This window comes from Rattus norvegicus, chromosome 7, assembly GCF_021556685.1.
Source record: "Rattus norvegicus strain SHRSP/BbbUtx chromosome 7, alternate assembly SHRSP_T2T, whole genome shotgun sequence".
Classification (NCBI taxonomy): Eukaryota; Metazoa; Chordata; class Mammalia; order Rodentia; family Muridae; genus Rattus; species Rattus norvegicus.
The window spans coordinates 66,580,494-66,603,804 of NC_141540.1; the positions used below are offsets into that span (position 1 = coordinate 66,580,494).

General features: G+C 44.5%; 2 protein-coding genes and 1 long non-coding RNA gene across 5 annotated transcripts in view; 2 read left to right on the forward strand and 1 right to left on the reverse strand.

The window, feature by feature from the left end:
• Positions 1-2,421, reverse strand: part of Tbc1d30 (TBC1 domain family, member 30) — a 90,164-nt gene extending 87,743 nt beyond the window's left edge. For both annotated transcript variants that reach the window (XM_087556398.1, XM_087556397.1), the window contains exon 1: positions 600-2,421. In XM_087556398.1, the coding sequence (XP_087412524.1) occupies positions 600-1,155 (556 nt within the window). In that variant the 5' untranslated portion in view covers positions 1,156-2,421. The remainder of the gene's footprint in view (positions 1-599) is intronic.
• On the forward strand, positions 1,097-3,348 carry LOC120093619 (uncharacterized). The gene is made up of 2 exons (XR_015625405.1): positions 1,097-2,202; positions 3,000-3,348. It is a non-coding gene; the product is annotated as an uncharacterized LOC120093619 (long non-coding RNA).
• A 17,992-nt stretch (positions 3,349-21,340) lies between these two features.
• The window catches only part of Gns (glucosamine (N-acetyl)-6-sulfatase), a 33,900-nt gene continuing 31,929 nt past the window's right edge, over positions 21,341-23,311 (forward strand). For both annotated transcript variants that reach the window (NM_001414922.1, NM_001011989.2), the window contains 1 exon segment: positions 21,341-21,610. In NM_001414922.1, the coding sequence (NP_001401851.1) occupies positions 21,443-21,610 (168 nt within the window). In that variant the 5' untranslated portion in view covers positions 21,341-21,442.

Below are 23,311 nucleotides of genomic sequence, written 5' to 3' on the forward strand. Positions count from 1 at the left end.
GGGCACGGAATTCACGCGCTCTGCTGCAAAATGCATTATCGAATTATTCTGCCTCACTAGTTAAACCCTGTCCAAACAGTGTGGCTAGGGAAGGGGGCTGAGTGAGAAGCCCTAGAAGTCCTCTCTTCTCCCAGGGTCCTCTAGGAAATTTCTAGTAAACACCGAAGAAACTCCAAACTAATCTTAACAGCTGTTCAGGTAAAGCTAGAGCCTACACTGCCGCTACCCTTGATCTTCTGAGCGTTGTGCAGGACGTGGGCACACTCGACCACGCTCTGAGCCACACCTGCAGAGGGGGTGGGGCTGAGCACTAGGAAATAGTCTAGGGAAAGAGGGACAGTAGATTCCTGAGTCAGATGAACCGAGACGCCACACTCTCCGGGTGTGCTGGGAAGGGTGGTGCAAGTGGGCAACTAGCACAGGTGGACAAGCGGGGCAGATGGCGCAGGTGGTCAAGTGGGACAGTGGGCGCAGGTGGGCACCTCGCGCAGGTGGACAAGTGGGGCAGATGGCTCAGGTGGGCACCTGGAGCAGGTGCCGCAAATGGCGCAGTGGAGCAGGTGGCAGTGATAGGCAGGAGTCCCCGCGCCGCCGCTCACCTTTCCGCTCCAGGTACTGCATCTGGAGCCGCAGGCTCGGTCGCTCCCGCAGCTCCTGCAGCACTCGGGAGTCGCCAGCGCCGCGGCCGCCCAGGAACACGTCGGAACCCGAGGTCTCAGTGGAGCTGTCCAGGCTGTCCTTGCGCAGTGGGCGGCCCTGGGACCGGTCCCCACCGGCTGCCACATCCTCCTCCTCTGTGCAACTGTAGAGCTCCGTGAGCAACCCGCTCACTAGGGACGCCGTGCGGCTGGTGCGGCCGTCGGGCTGCGGCTCCGGGTCGCCCTCACCCGCCGGGTGCCCCGCCGCCTCCTCGGCTTGCTGCGAGTCCCACATCCTGCCCGCGGGAAGGACCTCCATGACTCGAACCGCAGCGGCGCCCGCCAGTTCCGTGAGGGCGCGGCCACGCGGGCAGTAAAGAGTCCCCGGCAGGGGTCGAAATGCCAACCAATGGGCGGAGGCCCGGAGTTCCGGCTTCACGTCCGCGGGCGCCGCGCCCGAGTCCTCCTTCCCACCTGACCCGGAGCGTCCAGGAGGCTCCACAAAATCCTTGACCATCTGGCAAGTCCTGGGACTTTAGTGACGTTGTGAACCTTTTTCCTCCAATAAAAGACCTGGATTCAGATCAACGAAATTCCGTGACACTGACTGTGGGTTTAACAAGCCTTCGTGAGTTGGCAGAGTTAATGAAAGTCGCCAGAGCTAATTTTGACGGTGAATTCGCGTATATGAGAGATATTATCTTTTTTTCTTTAAAAAAAAAAGTGTATTATTGTTGCGTGCGTGCACACTCATCCCATGATGTGCCGGTGCTGGTCAGAGGGCAGACAAGGTTGTGCAGTCGGTTTTCTCCTTCCAACTTTAAGTGGGTTCTGGAGATCAAACCTCTGGCTTTAAGTGGGTTCGGGTGGGGGCGGGGGTTTCAAACTCGGGTAGCCAGGCTTGTTGGGCAAGAACTTCTGCCTGGTGAGCCAACTCTCTAGACAAATCACAGAGATTTGTCTTTACACTGGACTTCAGATCTCATGATACCTTCACCTTACGTATATCTTTGTGTCATATTGGATGTCAGTTAAACCCTGTGGTGTCCTCGATTTTCCGCGAGAGCCTTGAAGCAAAGCGGTTAACTGACTTGCCAGGAAGGAAGCTTGAACTTTTCTTAATGTCTGCCTCTCATGAGGTACAAATACTCCTCAGCCTAAAGCCGTTAATTGTCTGCACATCTAAGGCGCTTCTAAAGAACAGTGGCAGGCTTCCTGTTTATTTACACTTCTTACACGGTGAGGCACAGCCTGACTCTGTGACTACAAACCTGACGTGCTTGACACTACCGCCAAAATAATTTGAAATTGGACCTAATGTGAGTTATAAAAGCACGAGTTTTATAACGTTTTAGGCCCTCAGCATACAGGATTTGGACATAACTGGAGGGGCTGAGAAATGAATCCGCACTTAGAGAACTGACTGCTCCTTCAGAAGACAGAGGCTCCGTTCCTAGTACCCATACAAGGCAGATCACAGCTCCTTGAAACTCCAGTTCTAAGGGATCTGATGCCCTCTTTGGACCTCAACCAGCACTCAGAAAGCAGAGGCAGGAGGATCTCTGTGAGTTCGAGGCCAGCTTGGTCAAAAGGACAGCCAGGGCTCGGTTACACAGGGAAAACCTGTCTTGAAAAACCAAAACAAATGAACAAGAAGAAGACGAAGATGTGCATTTAGACTCAGATAAAATAGTTTTAAAATCTTGTTCCGAAAACAGTGTTGTGTGATTTTATAACTGATTATCTTCTGCCACTGCTTAATGATAAAATGAATGGAAGTGAGGGGGTGGCCAAAGCCTGTAATCTCAGAAAATGGGAGCCCTGAGGCAGGAGAGTAGCCTTGAGTTCAAGACTACTCTGTCTTTTAAAAATATTTTATTTTTAAATATTTAATTTTTATTATTTATTATTAATAAATAAATTGGTTAATATGTTAATTATTAAGATATTAATGGATGTGTGTTTGTTAATAAGTGATTATTAATCTAGTCAATATTTAATACTTAATTTTTTGGTAAATACAAATACAAAATATAGCAAATTGGATCAGCAAGTAAAGGCACATTTGCCATCAACAACCTGTATTTGATCCCTGGTACCCATAAAGTAGAAGCAAAGACCCCCCAATCATAAAAAATATGCCCTCTGACCTCTATATGTATACCATGAGACCCACACACAAATATAAATAAATGTCAGCCTTTTCATGGACTACAAGAAAGAGATAAATGAGCTCCTACCACATTTATTCTTTTAGAGAGATTTTTTTTTCTCCCTATTGCCCGAAGTATGAGTGAATCCCCCTGGTTGCTCTTTGTTTGCCTCCCCGAGGGACCGTCTTCAGCACTCTTTTCTTTTTAGGGTATGTCCCTCAGAAACTGTGGGATCAGATTCAAAGGGATCTGAGGACGATGAAGAAAGACACCAAGAAAACAACTGATCGTTAGCATCAATATTTCTAAAGGAATCAAACTTCAAAGTCGCTTCCTACTGTCACTGTTACTGGAAGAGGTGAAACCGGCAAACTGGAAATGAACAGCTGAGTCAAGTTGTCGGCATGTGTTAGAAGGGGTGAATTAGTAAGCAGAATCCTTCTGAGGTCTCTGCTTCACTCCCTGCCTCCGGGTTCCTGCTTTGAGCTTCTGCCCTAGGTTTTCTGGATGACGGACTATACTGTGTATGAGAAATAAACCCTTTTCTTTCCAGGTTACTTTCGAGAGGTGTTTGATCACAGCAGCATAAAAGCCAACTAGACATTCATCACTTTACAATCACCTAAACAAGACTCGCAACGTTTTGATTTTCTTTTTTATGTGCATTGGTGTTTTGCCTGCAGGTAGGTCTGGGTGAAGTTCTCAGATCCCCTGGTGTTGGGGGCTGCTTCAGACTGTCTCCAGCAGCTGACTATGATTTGCCTCGTGCTCTAGCAGAGGCATGGTTTTGTCAGCTGCAAATAGTTTCTGTGATTGTGTGATATTTAGAATTCTGGGAACTTCCCGGAGGGTATATAAGGGTTAGCTTCCCCCCACACACACACCCTAAAAGGTGGGGGTGGGTCGTTGTTGGCTCCTTGGGAGGGTTGGTTGTGGTTGGTTGTGGTCAGTTGCTGTTAATTGCTCTTGGCCATGGTTTGTTAAGTAGTTGTATGCAAAAAAACAAGAATAAATTGGATAATCTAATGCCGAAGATCAACTTGTCCCAAGAAACTTGATGCCCCTAATCAGTAGGAAGAGGACTGATGATAATGTTGTCCCTTTCCCCTCTATATTTTTCTCTCTCCTATCTAGTGTTAGGGAGTTGAAAGGGTAGAAGAAAGGGATGGAGAAGGGTGGAAGAAAGAAGAGCCTACAAAGAAGCAGCACGGAACTAGAGGTATAGACAGTTGTGAGCTGCTGTGTGGATACTGGGAATTGAACCAGGGTCCTCTGGAAGAGCAGCCAGTGCTCTTAACCCCTGAGCTATTTATCTAACCCCCTTCATATATCATATTCATATATATATATATATATATATATATATATATATATGAATGGTGCCGATTCACACTGTAGTGATTTGAATAGGTTTGGTTTGGCCCCTATAGTCCTGTTTTTGAATGCTTGGCCTACAGGGGAGTGACACTATTAGAAGGTGTGGCCTTGTTGGAGGAAGTGTCACTGTGGGGGTGGGCTTTGAGGTCCTATGTTGTTCAAGCTCCACCTAGCGGGGAAGATACAATCTCCTTCTGGCTGCATGTAGAACTGTCAACTCCATCTCCAGTGCCATGCCTGCCTGGATGCTGCCATGCTTCCCACCATGCTGATAATGGATTGAACCTCTGAACCTGTAAGCTAGCTTCAGTCAAATATTGTCCTTATAAGAGTTTCTTAGGTCACGATGTCTCTTCACAGCAATGACAGCCCTAACTAAGACACTCACATGAGGAATAAATTGGTATGATGAAAGTTAGGGCTGTATTGGAAATTATACTTTCTAATTATGTGGCCCTGAGCAGTGATTACTGTTGAGGAAGAATTCCTTGTAGAATTTCTCCTTGGCCAAGTCAGGAGGGAAGCACAAAACAACATTGCTCAACATAGGTTTCCTATGGGGACTAAATTTCATCCTTTAATTTTGCTGTTTAAAGATTAATCATATGCTCAGAACATAATATGATCTGCGTTTTCTATTCAGTTGCTATGCGTGAGGAAGATTTTTATTTCTCAATCTAAAAAGTTAGAATGATGATAACAAGGGGGGTGTGCTTTTAAAAGAGACATCAAATCTTGCACAGACTGCATGACAGGCCTCTTTTTTGGAGAATGGGGCCTGACACATGCTAAGACCAGAGGAGGTCACAGTGGAGTCCAGAGAACTGCCAGGAAAGGGCTCACAACCTCTCTCTCCACACTGCAGAACCCCAAGGACCCCCGGGGTGATGGACTAACAGCTCCTACTCACCCCTCCCACACACAGCAGCACATGGAACCTTCTAAAGTCAGAGAGATCCGACATCATCTTGCAACACAATGCCAGCAATTCATTGTATACATCTGGACTACTCTCTAGTGTGGCCAGGGAAGTCCCTCTCTGCAGCAGACAGCAGAAGACAGACTCAGAACCCGACAAAGTGCTGAGAACCTGCAAGTCATCAGCTCTAAGTGGGACGTCTGTATAAAAAACCCGCACACTCAGCCAAGGCTCGGGAAACATCAAGGGAAAGGAAAGAGTGCAAAAGCCAGAGAACTGGAAGCTGTGCATGACATCTGCACAAAGCTGTTGCAGTCAGGACAGCAACAGTAGCCACCAACAGTTAACACTAATTGCTCTCAGTGGGTGAGAGAGAGGACAGAGAGAGAGAGAGAACATTAAAGAAGGTGGGCAGGTATTGAGGTTAGAGGAAAGGGATGTTGAGGGAAGAGGATATGATCAGGATACATTATATATATATATATATACATATATATGTATGTATATATGTGTGTATGTATATATATCAATATTTATACACCTGGTTTTTTTGGTTTTTGGTTTTGTTTTTATTTATGTATTTGTTCACTTTACATCCCAATTGCTGCCCCCTCCCAGTCTCCCCTCACACAGTCCCTCCCCCTATATTCCATCCTCCTCTCCTCTGAGAGGGTGGAGCACCTTCCCCAGGTACCCCCTCCACCACCCTGGCACATCAAGTGTCTGCAGGGCTAGGCACATCTTCTCCCGCTGAGGCTACCCAGTTAGGGGAGTATATTCCATAGATAGGCAGCAGCTTTAGGGACAGCCCCCGCTCCAGTTGTTGGAGGACCCGTATGAAGACCAAGCTGTACATCTGCTAAAAATGTGCAGGGGGCTTAGGTCCAGGCTGTGTGTGCTCTTTGGTTGGTGGTTCAGTCACTGAGAGCCCCAAGGGTCTAGGTTAGTTGACGGTTGGTCTTCCTGTGGAGTTGCTATCCCCTTCGGGGCCCTCAATTCTTCCTCCAACCCTTCCATAAGACTCCCTGAGCTCCTTGCAAGGTTTTGGCTGTGAGTCTCTGCATCTGTTTTGGTCAAGTGCTGGGTGGAGTCTCCCAGTCATGTAGGCCCCTGTCTGCCAGCATAATAGAGTATCGTTAATAGCGCCAGGCATTGGTGCTTGCCCATGGGATGGGTCTCAAGTTGGGCCAGTCATTGGTTGGCCATTCCCTTAGTCTCTGCTCCAGCCCCTGTCCCTACATCTCTTGTAGACAGGATAAATTTGGGGTGGAAAGTTTTGTGGGTAGGTTGGTGTCCCTATCGCTCCAATGGTGTTTCTGTCTGGCTGCAGGAGGTGGCTTCTTCAGGTCCCATATCCCCACTGCTGGGAGTCTCAGGTAAGGTCACCCCCATTGTTTCCTGGGGATCCTCTACCCTCCCAGGTCTCTGGCATGTCCTCAAGACGCCCCCCCATACCCCAATCCCGCCAGCTGCAGAATTGCATTCATTCTCCTGAACCTCTAGCCCTCTCTCCCATCTCTCCCCACACATCCTGAACCCCCCATCCCCTCTCCCACCCAGGTCTGCCCCCCATCTGCCTCCTATGACTATTTTATTTCCCCTTCTAAGTGAGATTCAAGCATCCTCGCTTGGACCTTCCCTCTAGTTTAGCGTCTTTGGGTCTGTGGAGTGGAGTGTGGATGCCCTGTATTTTATGACTAATATCCACTTATCAGTGAGAACATACCGTGCATGTCCTTTGGGGGTTGGGTTGCCTCACTCAGGATGATATTCTCAAGTTGCATCCATTTGTCTGCAAAATTCATGCTGTCTTTGTTTTTAATGGCTGAGTAGTCTTTTATTATGTGGATGTACCATACTTTCTTTATCCATTCTTCAGTTGAGAGACATCTAACTTGTTTCCAGTTTCTGGCTATTGCAAATAAAGCTGCTATGAGTGTAGTTGAGCAGGTGTCCCTGTTGTATAGTGGGGCATCTTTTGGGCATATGCCCAGGAGTGGAATAGCTGGATCATGAGGTAGAACTATTCCCAGTTTTCTGAGAACCACCAAATTGATTTCCAAAGTGGTTGTAAAAGTTCGCACTCCCACCAGCAATGGAGGAATGTTCTCCTTGCTCCACAACATTGCTAGCATGTGCCATCCTTTGAGTTTTTGACCTTAGCCATTCAGATGAGTGTGAGGTGGAATCTCAGCATTGTTTTGATTTGCATTTCCTTCATGACTAAGGATGTTGAACATTTCTAGTGTTTCTTGGTCATTCAAGATTCCTCTGTTGAGAATTCTGTTTAGCTCTGAAACACATTTTTTAAAGATTTATTTATTCATTTATTATATATAAGTACACTGTAGCTGTCTTCAGACACACCAGAAGAGGGCATCGGATCTCATTTTACAGATGGTTGTGAGCCACCATGTGGTTGCTGGGATTTGAACTCAGGACCTCTGGAAGAGCAGTCAGTGCTCTTAACCACTGAGCCATCTCTCCAGCCCTGAAACACATTTTTAAATTGGAATTATTTGACTTGTTGGTGTCTCATTTCCTGAGTTCTTTATATATTTTGAATATTAGCCCTCTGTCATATGTGTGGATGGTGAAGACCCTTTCCCATTCTGTAGGCTGTCGTTTCATCCTATTGCTAATGTCCTTTGCCTTACAGAAGGTTTGCAGTTCCATGAGGTCCCCTTTATTAATTGGTGATCTGAGAGTCTGAGCCATTAGTGTTCCATTCAGGAAGTTGTCTCCTGTACCAGTGAGTTCAAGGCTATTCCCCACTCTCTGGCCTACTAAATTTAGTGTATTCTGTTTTACATCAAGTTCTTTGATCCACTTGGACTTGAGTTTTGGGTAGGTGATAAATATGAATCTATTTGCATTCTTCTACATGCTGACATCTAATTAGACTAGCACGATTTGTTGAAGATGCTTTCATTTTTTCCTTTGTATGATTTTGGCTTCTTTGTCAAAACTCAAGTGTCCATAGGTATGTGGGTATGTTTCAGAGTCTTAAATTCGATTACATTAATCAATATGTCTTTTCCTATATCAGTACCATGCAGTTTTTATTACTATTGCTCTGTAGTACAGCTTGAGGTCAGGGATGGTGATACTTACAGAAGTTATTTTATTGTTCAGGGTTGTTTTAGCTCTCCGGGGATTTTTGTGTTTCCATATGAAGTTGAGGATTGCTCTGTCTAGGACTGTAAAGAATTGTGTTGGGAGTTTTGATGGGAATTGAATCTGTAAATTCCCTTTGTGTAAGATAGCCATTTTCACTATGTCAATCCTGCCAATCCATGAGCATGGGAGATCTTTCCATCTTCTGATATCTTCTTCAATTTCTTTCTTCAGAGACTTGAAGTTCTTGTCGTATAGCTATTTCCCCTTGCTTGCTTAGAGTTATACCAAAATATTTTATATTATTTGTGGCTATCCTAAAGAGTGTTGTTTCCCTGCTGGTTTGTTTTGTTGTTGTTGTTGATTTTGTATCCAGCCACTTTGCTGAAGGTGTTTATCAGTGGTTAGAGTTTTCTGGTAAAATTTTTGGAGTAACTTATATATACAAACTATCATATCATCCACCAATAGCAATACTTTGACTTCTTCCTTTCAAATCTGTATCCCCTTGATCTCCTCTAGTTGTCTAATTGCCCTGGCTAAAACTTCAAGTACTATATCGAATAGATAGGGAGAGAGTGGGCAGCCTGTCTTGTCCTGATTTTAGTAGAATTGCTTTAAGTCTCTCTCCATTTAAACTGATGTTGGCAATTGGCTTACCATATATTGCCTTTATTGTGTTTAGGTATGTGACTATGTCCATGATCTCTCCAAGACTTTTAAAATGAAAGGGTGTTGGATCTTATCAAAAGCTTTTTCAGCATCTAATGTAGTGATCATGTGATTTTTTTTCTTTCAGTTTGCTTATATGGTGGATTACATTGATGGATTTTTGTGTTGAACCATTGCATTCCTAGAATGAAACCTAGTTGATCATGGTGGATGATATCTTTTATGTGTCCCTGTATTTCAATTTCCAAGTATATTATTGAGTAATTTTTTCGCATCAATGTTGACAAGAGAAATTGGTCTGAAATTCTCTTTCTTTGTTGAGTCTTTATGTGCTTTAAGGTGACTGTGGCTTCATAAAATCTCTCTTCTGTTTCTATTTTGTGGAATAGTTTGAGGAGTATTGGTGTTAGCTCTTCTTTGAAAGTCTGATAGAATTCTACACTAAAACCATCTGGCCCTGGGATTTTTTGTTTGTTTGTTTGAAGACTTTTAAAAACTGGTTCTATGTCCTTAGGGATTATAGATCTGTTTAAATAGTTTACCTGATCTTGATTTAACTTTGGTAAGTGGTATCTGTCTAGAAAATTATTCATTTAGTTAAGATTTTCCAGTTTTGTGGAGTACAGACTTTTGAAGAAGGACCTAGTGATTCTTTGCATTCCCTCATTGCCTGTTATGTCTCCTTTTTCATTTCTGATTTTATTTTCATACTATCTCTCTGTCTTTTGGTTAGTTTGTCCAGGGTTTTGTCTATCTTGTTGATTTTCTCAAAGAAGTAGCTCTTGATTTCATTGATTCTGTGCATTGTTTCCTTTGTTTCTAATTTTAGCCCTAATTTTGGTTGTTTCCTACCTTCTCCTTCTTTTTGTTATGCTTACTTCTTTTTTTCTAGAGCTTGCGAGTGTGCTGTTAAGTTGCTGGTATGAAATCTTTTTAATTTCTTTATGTAGGCACTTAGTGCTATGAACTTTTCTCCTAGCACTGCTTTCATTGTGTGTGACAAATTTGGGTATGTTGTGTCTTCATTTTCATTGAATTCAAGAAAGTCTTTGATTTATTTCTTTATCTCTTCCCCAGCCCCAAGATCATTGAGTAGAACTGTTCAGTTTCCATGCATGTGTAGGCTTTTTGGTGTTTCTGTTATTGTTGAACTCCAGCTTTAATTTATGGTGATCTGATAGGATACAATATGTTATTTCAATTTTCTTTTATCTGTTGAGGCATGCTTTAAGACTGACTACATGGGGTTGGGGGATTTAGCTCAGTCCTAGCAAGCGCAAGGTCCTGGGTTTAGTCCCCAGCTCCGAAAAAAAAAGAAAAGAAAAGAAAAGAAAAAAAGACTGACTACATAGCCAATTTTGGAGAATTTTGGATCCATGAGGTTCTGAGAAGAATATATTCTTTTATGTTTAGGTGAAATATTCTGTAGATGTCTGTTAGGCCCACTTGATTGATAGTATCAGTTACTTCTGTTGTTTCTCTGTTTTAGTTTTTGTCTGGATGATCTGTCAGCTAGTGGGAGTGTTGCAATTTGTTGCAGTTTCCCCTCCAACCCGAATCAGCCAGTACAAAGAAAACGCAACTCAATTAATATGAAAACAATCTAGCGTCTAGATTGGGCAGATCCACCCTACACTGTCCTATTCCTAGCTCCCAAATCCCTCATCCCTTGCACCTTTTATTTGCCAGGTCTCCAGCTTCTCCTTCTCCCACGACAACTCTCTCCTCGCTTCTTTCCTTTCTCCTCCCCTGACTCCTCCCCCTCCTGACTCCTCCCCTCTCACTCCCAACTCCTCCCTCTGCCCAAATCTCGAGCTCTTGCCTTTATTTGACAAATTCAGAGAGAACTCCAAGGCAAGCCACAACAGTGGGAGTGGGGTGTTGAAGTCTCCCAATATTAATGAGTGGGGTTCTATGTGCAATTTAAGCTTTAACAATGTTTCTTTTACAAATGTGGATGCCCTTGTGTTTGAGGTATAGATGTTCAGAATTGAGATATTATCTTGATAGATTTTTTTCCTTTGAGAGTATGAAGTATCTCTTTTAATTAATCTTGGTTAAAAGTCTATTTTGTTAGATATTAGAATGGCTATTCCAGCTTTCTTCCTAGGTCCATTTGCTTGGAAAACTTTTCCCAGCTCTTTACTCTGAAGTAATGTCCATCTTTAATGCTGAGGTGTGTTTCCTGTATGCAGCAGAACAATGGATACTATTTCCATCCATTCTATTAGCCTGTGTCTTTTTATTGCGGAATTGTGTCCATTGATGTTGAGAGATACTAATGAGCAGTGATGGCTAATTTCTGTTATTTTGATGTTGGTTGTGTTTGTGTGTGTGTGTGTGTGTGTATGTGTGTGTACATGCATGTGTGTGCTTCCCTTGTTTTTGCTGGTATCAAATTACTTATTTCCTGTGTTTTCTTGTATATAATTATCTTCCTTGGATTGGAGTTTTCCTTCTAGTATTTACTATAGGGCTGGATTTGTGGATAGATATTTTTTAAATTAGGAGTGGTCTTGAAATATCTTGTTTTCTCCATGTATGGTGATTGATGGTTTTGCTGGGTATAGTAGTCTAGGTTGGCACGTGTGCTTTTTAGAGGTTGCAGGATATCTGTCCAGGTCCTTCAAGTTCTTAGAGTTACTGTGGAGAAGTCAGGTATTATTCTGATAGGTCTGCCTTTGTATGTTACCTGGCCTTTTTTCCTTACTGCTTTCAATATTCTTTCCTTGTTCTGTTGATTTTGTGTTTTGTTATTTGTGTCCAGAGGATTTTTTTTTCTGGTCCAGTCTAGTTGGTGTTCTGTAAGCTTCTTGTATATTTATAGGTGTCTCTTTCTTTAGGTTAGGGAAATTTTCTTCTATGATATTGTTAAAAATATTTTTTGGACCTTTGAACTGGGAATGTTCTTCTCTTCCTATTGTTCTTAGGTTTGGTCTTTTCATAGTGTCCCAGATTTCCTGGATGTTTTTTGTCAGGAAGTTTTCTAGATTTAATGTTGTCTTTGGACAATGTATCAATTTCTTCTATTGTATCTTCTACGCCTGAGATTCTCTCTCTTCCATCTCCTGTATTCTATTGGTGATGTTTGTATCTGCTGTTCCTGTTCTCCTCCCTAGGTTTTCCATGTCCAGGATTCCCTCATTTTTGTGTTTTCTTTACTGCTTTTATTTCCACTTTCAGGTCTTGCACAGTTTTGTTCATTTCCTTCACCTGTCTGGTTTATTTTCCTGTATTTCTTTAAGGAGTTTATTCATTTCCTTTTCAAAGGCCTCTATCATCTTTATAAGATTGGATTTAAGGTCATTTTCTTGTGCTTTGGCTGTGTTAGGATACCCAGTGGCTTGCTGTAGTGGGGTAGCTGTGCTCTGAAGGTGTTCTATTGTCCTGGTTTTTGTTGACTGAATTCTTTCAAGGACCTTTAGCCATCTAGATGGCTTTGATTCCTGGATGTTCCTATTGAAGTAGGTATTGGGAGGGGGCCTAACCTCAATGGTCCTGGTATTGTAGGCCTTTGGTATGTATACTTTTGCTGTAAGGTTCTGGATCAACAAGTCTGATGGGTGGGCAGAGAGGTGGCACCTGTCTGTGCCCTCTGGTCCTGCTTCTGTACTGTTTACCCTCTGTGGTGGCTGCCTTGGTCATCAACCACATCTGGAATGAATGAAAACCCAAAAAATGACTGGGCACAGCTGTGAGGAATTTTTCTTAATTAAATCATTTGAAGTGGGAAGATCCACTTATAATTTGGGTCTTTGACACACCTTTAATCCAGGTCTTTAGCAAAGGGTTTTATAATCTGGGCCATGTTTTCTGCTGAATGCCCATATAAAGGACATAGAAAAAGGAAACTTGGTTCTTTGCCTGCTTGCTCTCACCTCTCTAGCAAGTCCATTCCTTCGCTGGCGTTAGAGCTACTTCTTCATATCCAAACGTATAGTGCTGGCCGGCTGAGACATCGAGCCTTGTAGAACAAACAACTATTGTGTTCTTTTTCTCTCTTTCCATTAATTTATTTATTTACTTTACATCCTGATTGAAGCTCCCCACTGCTAGCAGCCCCCCTCAAAATTCCTCCCATCCCCAGATACCAACTCACCCTGGCACACCAAATCACTACAGGTCCAGGCATATCCTTTCCCACTGAGGCCAGACATGACAGTCCAGTTAGGAGAACAGGATCCATAGGCAGGCAACAGAATCAGGGACAGCCCCAGGTCCAGTTGTTGGGGGGCCCGAATGAAGACCAAGCTGCACATCTGTGCCAGGGGACATAGGTCCAACCCGTGTATGCTCTTTGGATGGTGGTTCAGTCTCTGGGAGCCTCCAAGGGTTTAGATTAGTCGGCTCTGTTGGTCTTCCTGTGGAGTTTCTATTCCCTCTGGGTCCCTTGATCCTTCCCCAACTCTTCCACAAGAGTCCTGAGCTCTGTCTAATCTTTGTTTGTGGGTCTCTGCATCTGCTTCAGTCAGCTGCTTGGGGGAGTCTCTCAGAGGACAGTTACACTAGGTACTAGGTTCCTGTTTGCGAGCATAACAGAGTATCATTAATATTGTCAGGGATTGGTGCTTGCCCATTGATGAGTCTAAAGTTGGGCCAGTTATTGGTTGGGCAATTCCCTCAGTCTCTGCTCCTTCTTAGTCTCTGTGTTTCTTCTTAGGTCAAAGGTTTTCTTGTACCTTCCTTGCACAGGCAGCCATTGTTGGACTAACTGAACCACACAGCCTACAAGTCATTCTAATATAACATATGTGTGTGTGTAACACACACACACACACACACACACGACACACACATACACGTTGGGGGTCCAGCTTCAACACAGGATCAGAGTTCTCAACTGGAAGCAGGGATATCTGGAAGGCATATATTAAACAGGTACAGACTACTTTTCAAGTACAAACTGACAGGCAATTTTTCAAGGCTTAAAGTTGTTCTCTCTCTCTCTCTCTCTCTCTCTCTCTCTCTCTCTCTCTCTCTCTCTCTCTCTCTCTGGCTTACAGCTTGAGGCTACCCACACTCTGAATTCTTCTGCACACTCTGCTTTTCTCCTGTGTGCTTTTCTTTTCTCGAACTCCCGCCTCACACTTTCTCTCACATTCTCTTCACTCATTCCACACTCACCTCGTGCACACCTTATGCACACCCCACTCTCCTTTTTCTTGCCCCCGTTTCTTATTGATACTCCAAAAGCAGGAAGACAAAAAGACATTGTATAATCATTGCCAAGTCAAATCCAAAAGAATGACCACATCCCACAAAGAATCATTACAATTATTCCCCAAAGTTTCACGTGTCCCCTATGCCCAGATCTCTGGCCAAAATAATAATAATTGCAAACTTATCATTATTTAAACTTTAACTTTTGACTTATTATACTTCAGAGCTCAGAGCTCTGAGGTCAGCTACTTACATTTTCCTGTGAAACTCTAATGATAAATGACATGGGCAAAGCTACCAGGCAGTGGCCAGAAAGAATTAAGTTAACCCTTAACTCAGTAGTTCCGATAGCTTCCTGCTTCTGCACATTGCACACAATCGCTCTCCTCAGAGTCCCAGTGTTTTGACTCAGTTTTACTAGTATATAATTTTATGCATTCTATACTTTCTTATACATACATATCCAAAGGAGACCAAGAATTACTCTCAAATGTTGTGCAAAACTTATTTCATAACTTCAATAGCTTTTTTTCCTTTCTCAGGGTCCCAATATCGGGTCTATTTCATTTTCTGATAATTTTTTTCAAAATTTCTTTGCAAGTCAAGCATTAATCAGAAACTACCATTTGCAGCTGTTACATTGTCTCCAAGGTGAGAACACACAGCGTGCACCTGGGTCATTGGGACTGTGCTGTGCTGTGCCCTTTGCCTCATTTCTAATTGTTTAAGAATCCTTACATCAGGGGTTGGGCATTTAGCTCAGTGGTAGAGCGCTTGCCTAGCAAGCTCAAGGCCCTGGGTTCGGTCCCCAGCTCCGGAAAAAAAGAAAAAAAAAAAAAAGAATCCTTACATCAAGGAACATCTAGTTTCACAGAACTCACCAAAGCAGAAGGAGAAATAGGAAAGCCAAATAAAATAGAATAATTATGCACACCAAAGCCAAATGAAAGGCAGTCACGCACAAATGAAATCTATATAGCAGTTGTCTGGGGCTAAGGTTAGGAGAAATGGGAACAACTGTTTTTTACAAAGAGCTGCAGTGGGCTACTGAGATGTTTCCATCCCAGCCTGCCGCAGGCAGTCCTTGTCATGGTATGCTGTCCCCAGCGTGTGTGTGTGTGTGTGTGTGTGTGTGTGTGTGTGTGTGTGTGTTCAGAAAGTTTAGTCACTTGGTGCCTTGTGACCTAGAGTCTCTCAGGACTCTGTATATAGGGAGCTTGCACTCCCCTCTTCCACCTACCCCCCTCCTATCTCATTCTGTAGCCTGGGCTTGGCTGGCCCTGGACTCCCCAGATGGTGGTAGCAACAGTGTCAAGCAGGATGGGGATAAGAGATTGAATTTACTGTAGCCATACCCACACTCAGGGCTGGAGATGGCAGGAGTAGGGAAAGGCCATGCTTTTTAGCCTGCTCTCCTCTGCCTCTCTCTGCACCATTTGCACAAATATTTTTGTTTTTTTTTTTTTTTGAAAGTTTCTCTACATAATCCAGGCTTACCTGGAACTTTCTGTGTCAACCAGGCTAAACTCAAATTTTCTGCATGTATATATACACACCTTGTATGTGCCTGGTGCTTGTCAAGGTGGTAAGTGGGCACTGGAACCACTAGAAGAGGAGTTCTAGAAGGCGTGAGCCTCTATGTGGGTGTTGGGAATCTAACCCAGGTCCTGTAGAAGAGCAGTGATGTGTGTTCTCAACCCCCAATTCTCTCCAGCTCATTACAATGAGCCCCTCACACCAGTTATAGTTTTACAATTATAAAATGATAATAAAGTACTTGAAATTAAATTCGGACATACATAGAACTGATCTGTAATAAATGTTAAGCGGTTTTCAGAAAACCTTTCTACAGGCATTGTCAACATGGTGTATACAAAAATCTGCATCTTGAAGTTCTGTCAGATGTGTATTCCATTATTAAAAAGCCTACAAAATACTCTCGTCAGCTCCAGGTAGAGACTTGTCAAAGTTCAGAAATTATTTGCATTTTCCAGGAGCGACTGGGATTGCTTTCTATTGCATCAAGAACTGAAGATCAATTTGCAAGAAATATGTGGTGGCCGGTGAGAAATGAATCTGCAGAGAAATCTTAGAGTCACAAGATTTAGACCATAGAGTCTTTATAGAGTACCATATCTATAAAGTCTCATTATTAATTCTAGTATATAAAATCATAATACCCTAAGTGTTTTTTGCAGGTCTTCAGATGACATTATTAATTACACACCATTATAACACCTATTGCTTTTTAAAGATCTATTTTCTAAAAATCTATATGAGAATAGATGTGTGCTCATGAGCAAAAGCGCCCCTGCAAGCCAGAGGCATTGGATCCCCTGAAGCTGGCATCACTGGTTCTTGTAAGCCACACTGTGTTACAGCAAACTCCGGCCCTCTGTTAAAGTGCAGTGACAGCTTTTAAATGCTAAGCCATGCCTCCAACCTTGTTATACTTTGTAAGCAATAAGATATTTTAAAATAAAAAGCTTTGGGCCAGAGCAATGGCTCAGTGGTTAAGGGTACTTACTGCTCTTCCAGAGGTCCTGAGTTCAATTCCCAGCAACCACATGGTGGATCACAACCAACTGTAATGGGATCCTGTCTGGCATGCAAGCATCTATATGCAGATAGAGCACTCATATATAGATATAATATAGAAATAAATCTTTAAAAATGCAAAAAGCTTTATGAGGTTTATCTTGCTTTCTTTCTGCAGTAGGATTTCAGGCTGACTTTACACCACGGTCCTGCCTCAACCTCCCTGAGCCCTAGACTAGATTTATGTTTTAGTACAGCGTAGGTTGATGTCAAGGTGACACATGATTGGGCAGTAGAGAGTGGGGTGGAGACAAAGTTTTTGTAAGGCGGGAGAGAGGAGGGAGGAGGAGATCAGATGGAGTCTATGGAGGAGGATGGCTCAGATTTAGGTGAACTAGATCGATTTTATCCTGTCTAGGTGGGCAGTTTATATCTTTATCAATTGGCAGTGAATTTATTGTGTGGATGAATTATGGATTGAGAATTTAACATGTAAATATAATTGCTACATTACAAGTTTCTGGGACTTTGACTTACTGGGCTAAAGAGGACCGTGTGTAAAAGAAATGGCTGAGAGGCAGCGGGAGGGTGCGGATCTGGTTCTGTTGCCAGCACAGAGTAGGAACACACAGAGCCCACAGAACAAGATATGTGATGTGATGTGTGTGTGTGTGTGTGTGTGTGTGTGTGTGTGTGTGTGTGTGTGTGTGTCAGGCGTGGTGACCACCGCCTAGAGGACCTTGAGGAAAGGGTGGCTAAAACCACCTGGAAGAGGGCTGTTTGCAGACGGAATCAGAGTAGCAGCCAGAGAGTGGATCCAGTTCAGGAACTGATAGCAAACGATCTTTTAATTTTTACCGCAACAGTACAGTTAGCATTTTCCTGCTGATTTTTTTTTTCAAAATGGGCCCTATGTTTTGCTTCTTCACGTCAGCCTACAGAGTATGTAGCCAGCCTTGCCTGGCACCACATGCTTTTCTCCTCCAGCCAACCCTCACTCAGAGCTGACAGTCTTCCTGGCATTTAGTACATGGCTACAGCTATATTCCTAGGTGTAGAAAATTTTGAGGCTGTGATTTATTTATTTTTTTAGTTGTTTGGTTTTTCCAGACAAGGTTTCTCTGTATAGCCCTGGCTGTCCCAGAGCTCCCTCTGTAGATCTGCCTGCATTCTGGAATGCTGGGATTAGAGGTGTGCACCACCACAGCTGCCGGCCTGGCTCAAGGCTATGATTTAAAGTTTCTACCAGGCAGTGTGAGCCTCCAATGTAAGGAATTCAAGATGCAGCCACTTGGTTTTTCATCTGAAGGTAGTGAAAGACCCCCGGAGCAGGGAGACCCTTGCTCAAGTCTCAGGATGACACGACCCCCCAAGAACTTACGTGAGACTGTCCTTGTAATCACATGAGGTTTATTAACGGGAACCAGTGCACTGGGGTCGAGACTCATATCCCATGCAGGGGCAGTGGAGTTTGACCCCAAGAGGCTGGGAGAAAGGGTATTTAAAGGAAGAGGTCACAACCCAAGGGGGCAGGGGTGGTGTCATTGGAAAATCACAAGAATACCAGTGAAAAATCACAAGGAGAAACTCCCTGTTTCTCAAGATTGTTTAACTTTATGGTCCGCTAGCGCCTGGGAGAAGCTGCTTGAACCAGCAGATGTAATTACCTATTCTATAGCCCTAGGAGGGGCTTCCTGGAACATACAATTCTAGGGCCTAACCGGTTTTCTTTCTGAACCTTTGTCTACGGGGGAGAGCCAACCTTAAAACTTTTACCTTTCAGTAGAACCTGGGATACTTTGGGACTTCTAACAACTTTGGTGATGTGTTAATCCCTGTATTTCATAGGGTCCGCTTCCCACCTCCTGGAGCATATAACACCGTCACAGTAGTCTTTCTTGTTTGGCCGGAATGACCAGCACAAAGTCATCAGGATAATTGGTAGTTAGATGTTCCGTAGGACGCACAAAAGCTCACGTCTGGTTGGACTGTATTATGACACACAGTGGCACGCTGTTACAGCTGGGATCCTTCGCATCACCTTGAAAGCAAACTGAATAACTTTGGCTGTGACATCCTCACAAATAGAAACTGTTTTGGAATCCCTTTCATGATTGAGGTAGATAAGAAGTTACTTGCCAAATCAACCTTGCAATTAGCTGAGCATGTCTTTATCTCCCCTATCAGAGATACTCCATGGAACAGAGTTCCTGCAGTCACCTGCTGGCTGAGATCATGAGAGATAATAATCACACCCAGGATCCTTTCTGCTGGGGCCAGCCCGCCTCCTCGGGCAGGGATGTGCCGGGCATGCAGCAGCCTGTCTGTTTCGTTTATCTGCCTTTCATTTTCCCCTGATTTTTCTATTGTTTCATTAATTTCTGTTATTAACCTTTAGAAATGAGTTGTTTTTATTATGTGTATTTACACATATACATCTCTGTCTGAGTACACACACACACACACACACACACACACACACACACACACACACAACGTGGGTATCTGAAGAGGCCAGGAGGCCATGCCAGAATCCCTGGAACAGCAGTTAGAGGCGGTTTGTGTGCAGTCCCCTGCAAGAGCAGATGGTGTGCTTCACCACTGAGCCTGCATCTCTCCAGCCCGACATCTAGCTTTTGAGTAAAACTGTATTTAAAGAAACACTCTACGTTTTTGAATCCAGGTCACTGAAAGCATATATGGATAATCTGACTGAACCTCACCCACCGAGAGGAACGAACTTCCCAGGGATCACATCTGAGCAACACTAGACCCAGACTAGTTTTCAGCATGGCAACTGATGAGAAGTCTGACATGAGCTACAGCCCAATCCCATGCTCAAAGCCGTATTGCAAAAGCTGGGCCTTGCAGCGGCTGAGGGGCTTGCACTGAGGCGTCTGCTGGTTTTCTTGGAGTCTTTTGTAATGGGTGAGCATGTTCCTCTTGCTGCTTTCCCTCCTTTGTCTTTCAACATATTTTTTTTTTTACTATGACGAATCTATTTATGGGTCTTTAACTAATTAATTAATTAAAATAGTGCCACTCTCTAGGCCAGGCATAGACAAACCATCACAGACAGGTTCTTACAGCCTTAGCCCAGGTTAGCCTCAAATGTGTAATCCTCTTCCCCCAGCTTCCCAAGGGCTGGAATTATAGGTATTTGCCATCATGACTGGGGGAAAACTGTCTCTGATTTGTCTGCATGGGGTTGAGTTTCTTGGATCTTATTTTCTCCAAATCTAGCTATGATTTCTTTAAAATATTATTTCTTCTTTCCCTAAATCCTGTTCTGTGAGTGGTGGACTACATTGTTGTGTTCCCTAAGTCACAGAGATCCTATAAATTTTTATTGTATATTACTTGTATATATGTATATTATTACAAAATATCTGCTTTATTTTAGATATAAAAAATAAGAAAAAAAGGGGTTGGGGATTTAGCTCAGTGGTAGAGCGCTTGCCTAGCAAGCGCAAGGCCCTGGGTTCGGTCCCCAGCTCCAAAAAAAAGAAAAGAAAAAAAAATAAAAATACACCTAAAAGATATTGTGCCCAGCTGTCTGACAGATGGCTCAGTGGTTAAGAGCACATGTTACTCTTACAGAGGGCCCATGTCAACTCCCAGCAACCCACGCGGGGCCTCACGACCATCTGTAACTCCAGTACCAAGGGTCAGATGCACTCTTTGACTTCCCCAGGAACGAGGCAGGCATAGTAACGTACATAAATGCAGACAAAACTCATACCGATAAATCTTTTTAAAAAATCAGAAAGGTATAAGTCCAACACATAACCAAGTGGCAAATGGCTGTGACTTATTTTTTTTCTGTACAGAACAGTACTCATTTGGTATATAGCTCACTGACCTCACAGGAATCCCTAACAGCAATTTAACTTTTCAGTTAACTTTTTTTTTTTTTTTTTTTTTTTGTTCTCTTTTTGGAGCTGGGGACCGAACCCAGGGCCTTGCGCTTGCTAGGCAAGCGCTCTATCACTGAGCTAAATCCCCCTTACCCCTTCAGTTAACTTAAAATATTTATTTGAGGCTTTATTCAACAATGGATGTGTTGCTATTGGTCGTGAATATTCTAACAGCTTCCAAGAAGGTTTGCAAAAACTCAACAGGATGGCTCTGCACCCCAAGGCACCTGGGGTCAAGCCTGAGGGCCTGAGTTAGATCCCTGGACTCACTCCACAGAAAGAGCTGACTCCAGCAAGATGCCCTTTGACGTCCACACACGTGCCGCGGAATGTACGCGGAAAACACACACATACATACATAAATATACACACACACACACACAATGTAAATTAAAGTGTAATTAAAATTTGAAACGTTGGCCAAGAGCTCCTAGTGTAAAGTTAAGACGTTCCTAAATTGTTTGAAATTACATGCCAGCCGAGGGAAGTAGAATAACACCAGCTGGGCCAAATGAGACCCTCATCTTGATCGGTGAAAAGTCAAAGTACGCAGTAAGAGCTGTCCATTAACCCCAGGACCCGCCCGGACTTTAACCAGCAGCTGATCTTATGCACGCAGCACGTGCGTCGCTTCCCTCTGGAGAGCAGATGGGCCGACTGCCTCCTGACTTCATCTCCAGTTCGCTGTCGAGCTTCCTCCAGCTTCAGGGGTAGGCCTGACCAGAGGCACGGCCAGGCTCCGCGCGGTCCTAGCTCAGTCCAGCCGCCCAGCACCCGGATTCCCAGCCGCTCCCCAGGCCCCGCCTACGGCCGTCCGTCATGTGATGGCGCGCCCCGCCCTCTGCCCCCGGCTCACGTGATCGCGCCTAGGGAGAGAAAGCTTGACCCGCATCTCCTGTGCTCACCCGTTGTCTCTGCGCAGCTCTCGGTTTCCCGCGGAGCGTGGCGGCCATGCGGCTCCCGTCCGCAGCCGGGCCCGGGCCGGGCTGTCCCAGCCGCCTGCCCGCGCTGCTGCTACTGCCGCTGCTGAGCGGCTGCCTGGGGCTCGTGGGGGCGGCTCGCAGGCCCAACGTGTTGCTGCTGCTCACGGACGACCAGGACGCGGAGCTCGGCGGCATGGTAACTCCCGTCCACGCCCTCCCTGTCCCCCTTTGCTGGGCGGCTTGGCAGTGGGTGGGTGTGCGCGGTCACTCCGGGTCTTCCGTGAGCTTGGACGGGTCTCCCTCACCCGAACTCACCCACATGCTCGTACAGTGGGCACGGTGCCTCCAGTCTGGACCTTACTGCTGCTCAGAGCAAACCTGTGGAGGCCAGTGATTGATTAGGGTGATCCGGGGCTACATCGGCCCTCTTCACGGAGGACTTGGAACGTCAGCATCTGTGCTTCTGTGATGGTTATGGAAGTGGGTTGTAGGCTGTCGAGCTATTATTGAGAGAGAGTGTTTTGCTTAAGAAGCATCAAAAACAAAATCATTTAGCCTAATCGAACACCTGGCTGAACCATTACTGCCAGGGCTCCACTTTATGTCTAAGGGGTGTTGTCATGAAGACTACATTTCCTTCCCAGAGTCGCTTCTGCTCTTTCGAGGTTCCGGAATTTGACCTTTGGGAACAGGCATGCCAACCTCCTTCCATTGGTGCTCAAGAGATTTGCCCAAAGCACTGAAGCAGGAGGAGGCAGATTAGGGCCAACCCTCCAGTGGTATTCCGTCCTGGGTCAGCATTGCATTCACTTAAAAAAAAAAGCCTCTACTCTCTCTTTCAGTTCTCCTTCCGCTTTCAGCTGACTGCTGTAGCTCTCTTGTGTGGTAGTTAACCCTAGTTCATGTCCTTCAAGTTGCTGGTCCCAGCTGGTCAGCGAGTTGTGAAATCAGTCTAGTGAGTAGCTGCCAACATTTTTGGTTTTCCGTGTGTCACATGTGATAATAGTAAGCAGAGCCTTATATTTCTGGGCTGGGAAGTAGCATGTGCTTTGCCTTCCGTGGACGGTCTTTTTCTAGATTTCTAGATGGTGTTTAGGTGTTGTGTTACCAATCCCTTGGCCCTTCGTCTTATCCACATAGGCCCCCATTGTCTGGTTGCTGTTGTAGTTTCCCCTGAGCCACAAGGATGATGAATCTCTTCCCCCTCCCACCCCGGCAGTGCTGGAGGGCACTCCAAAGCCTCTTGCCTGCTGAGCCAGTTCTGTCCCTCAGAGCTAGCCCCCACCCCCTGTACCAGAAGCCTTGACTTAATTTCCCTCTTAGATTTTACCTTCACTCCAACTGTTCCCATAGCTTTCTTTCCTTTCTTTTTCTTTTTTTTTTATTTCGTTTGTCTGTCTGTTTGTTTTGTTTTGTTTTGAGATTGGTCTCATTGCATAGCCATGGCTAGCCTTGAACTCACAAAGATCCATCTTCTAACTCACCACTGCTGGGATTTCAAAACTTTACAAAACAACCAAAAAAAAGTGTTTTGTTCAGGGAAAAACAATGCTGCCTCTCCCAGTGGTACTCAACTTGTCAGCCTTATTAATACAGCCTTTGGAAGAAACCAAATTCTCCTCTTACATATAAGGTGCCCCAGCTCAGTGACTGTCACTTAGCACAGCTGTTGTCTGTGTAAGACGAGGTCTTACACTTTTGTGTTAATGGTATTTGCCTCGAGAATTTTCTCTCTTTTTCTATTTGCTTCTTTATCCCAGAAAGATGTGTGCTTAGGGGGAGCGTCTGTGCACAGGCCACAGTGGCCTGAATGGAGTGGGTTAGAAGACAGTTTCTCTCATTCTCCATGAGGGTCCTGGGAACTGAACTCCTCAGGCTTGGCAGTGGTTTACTTGGA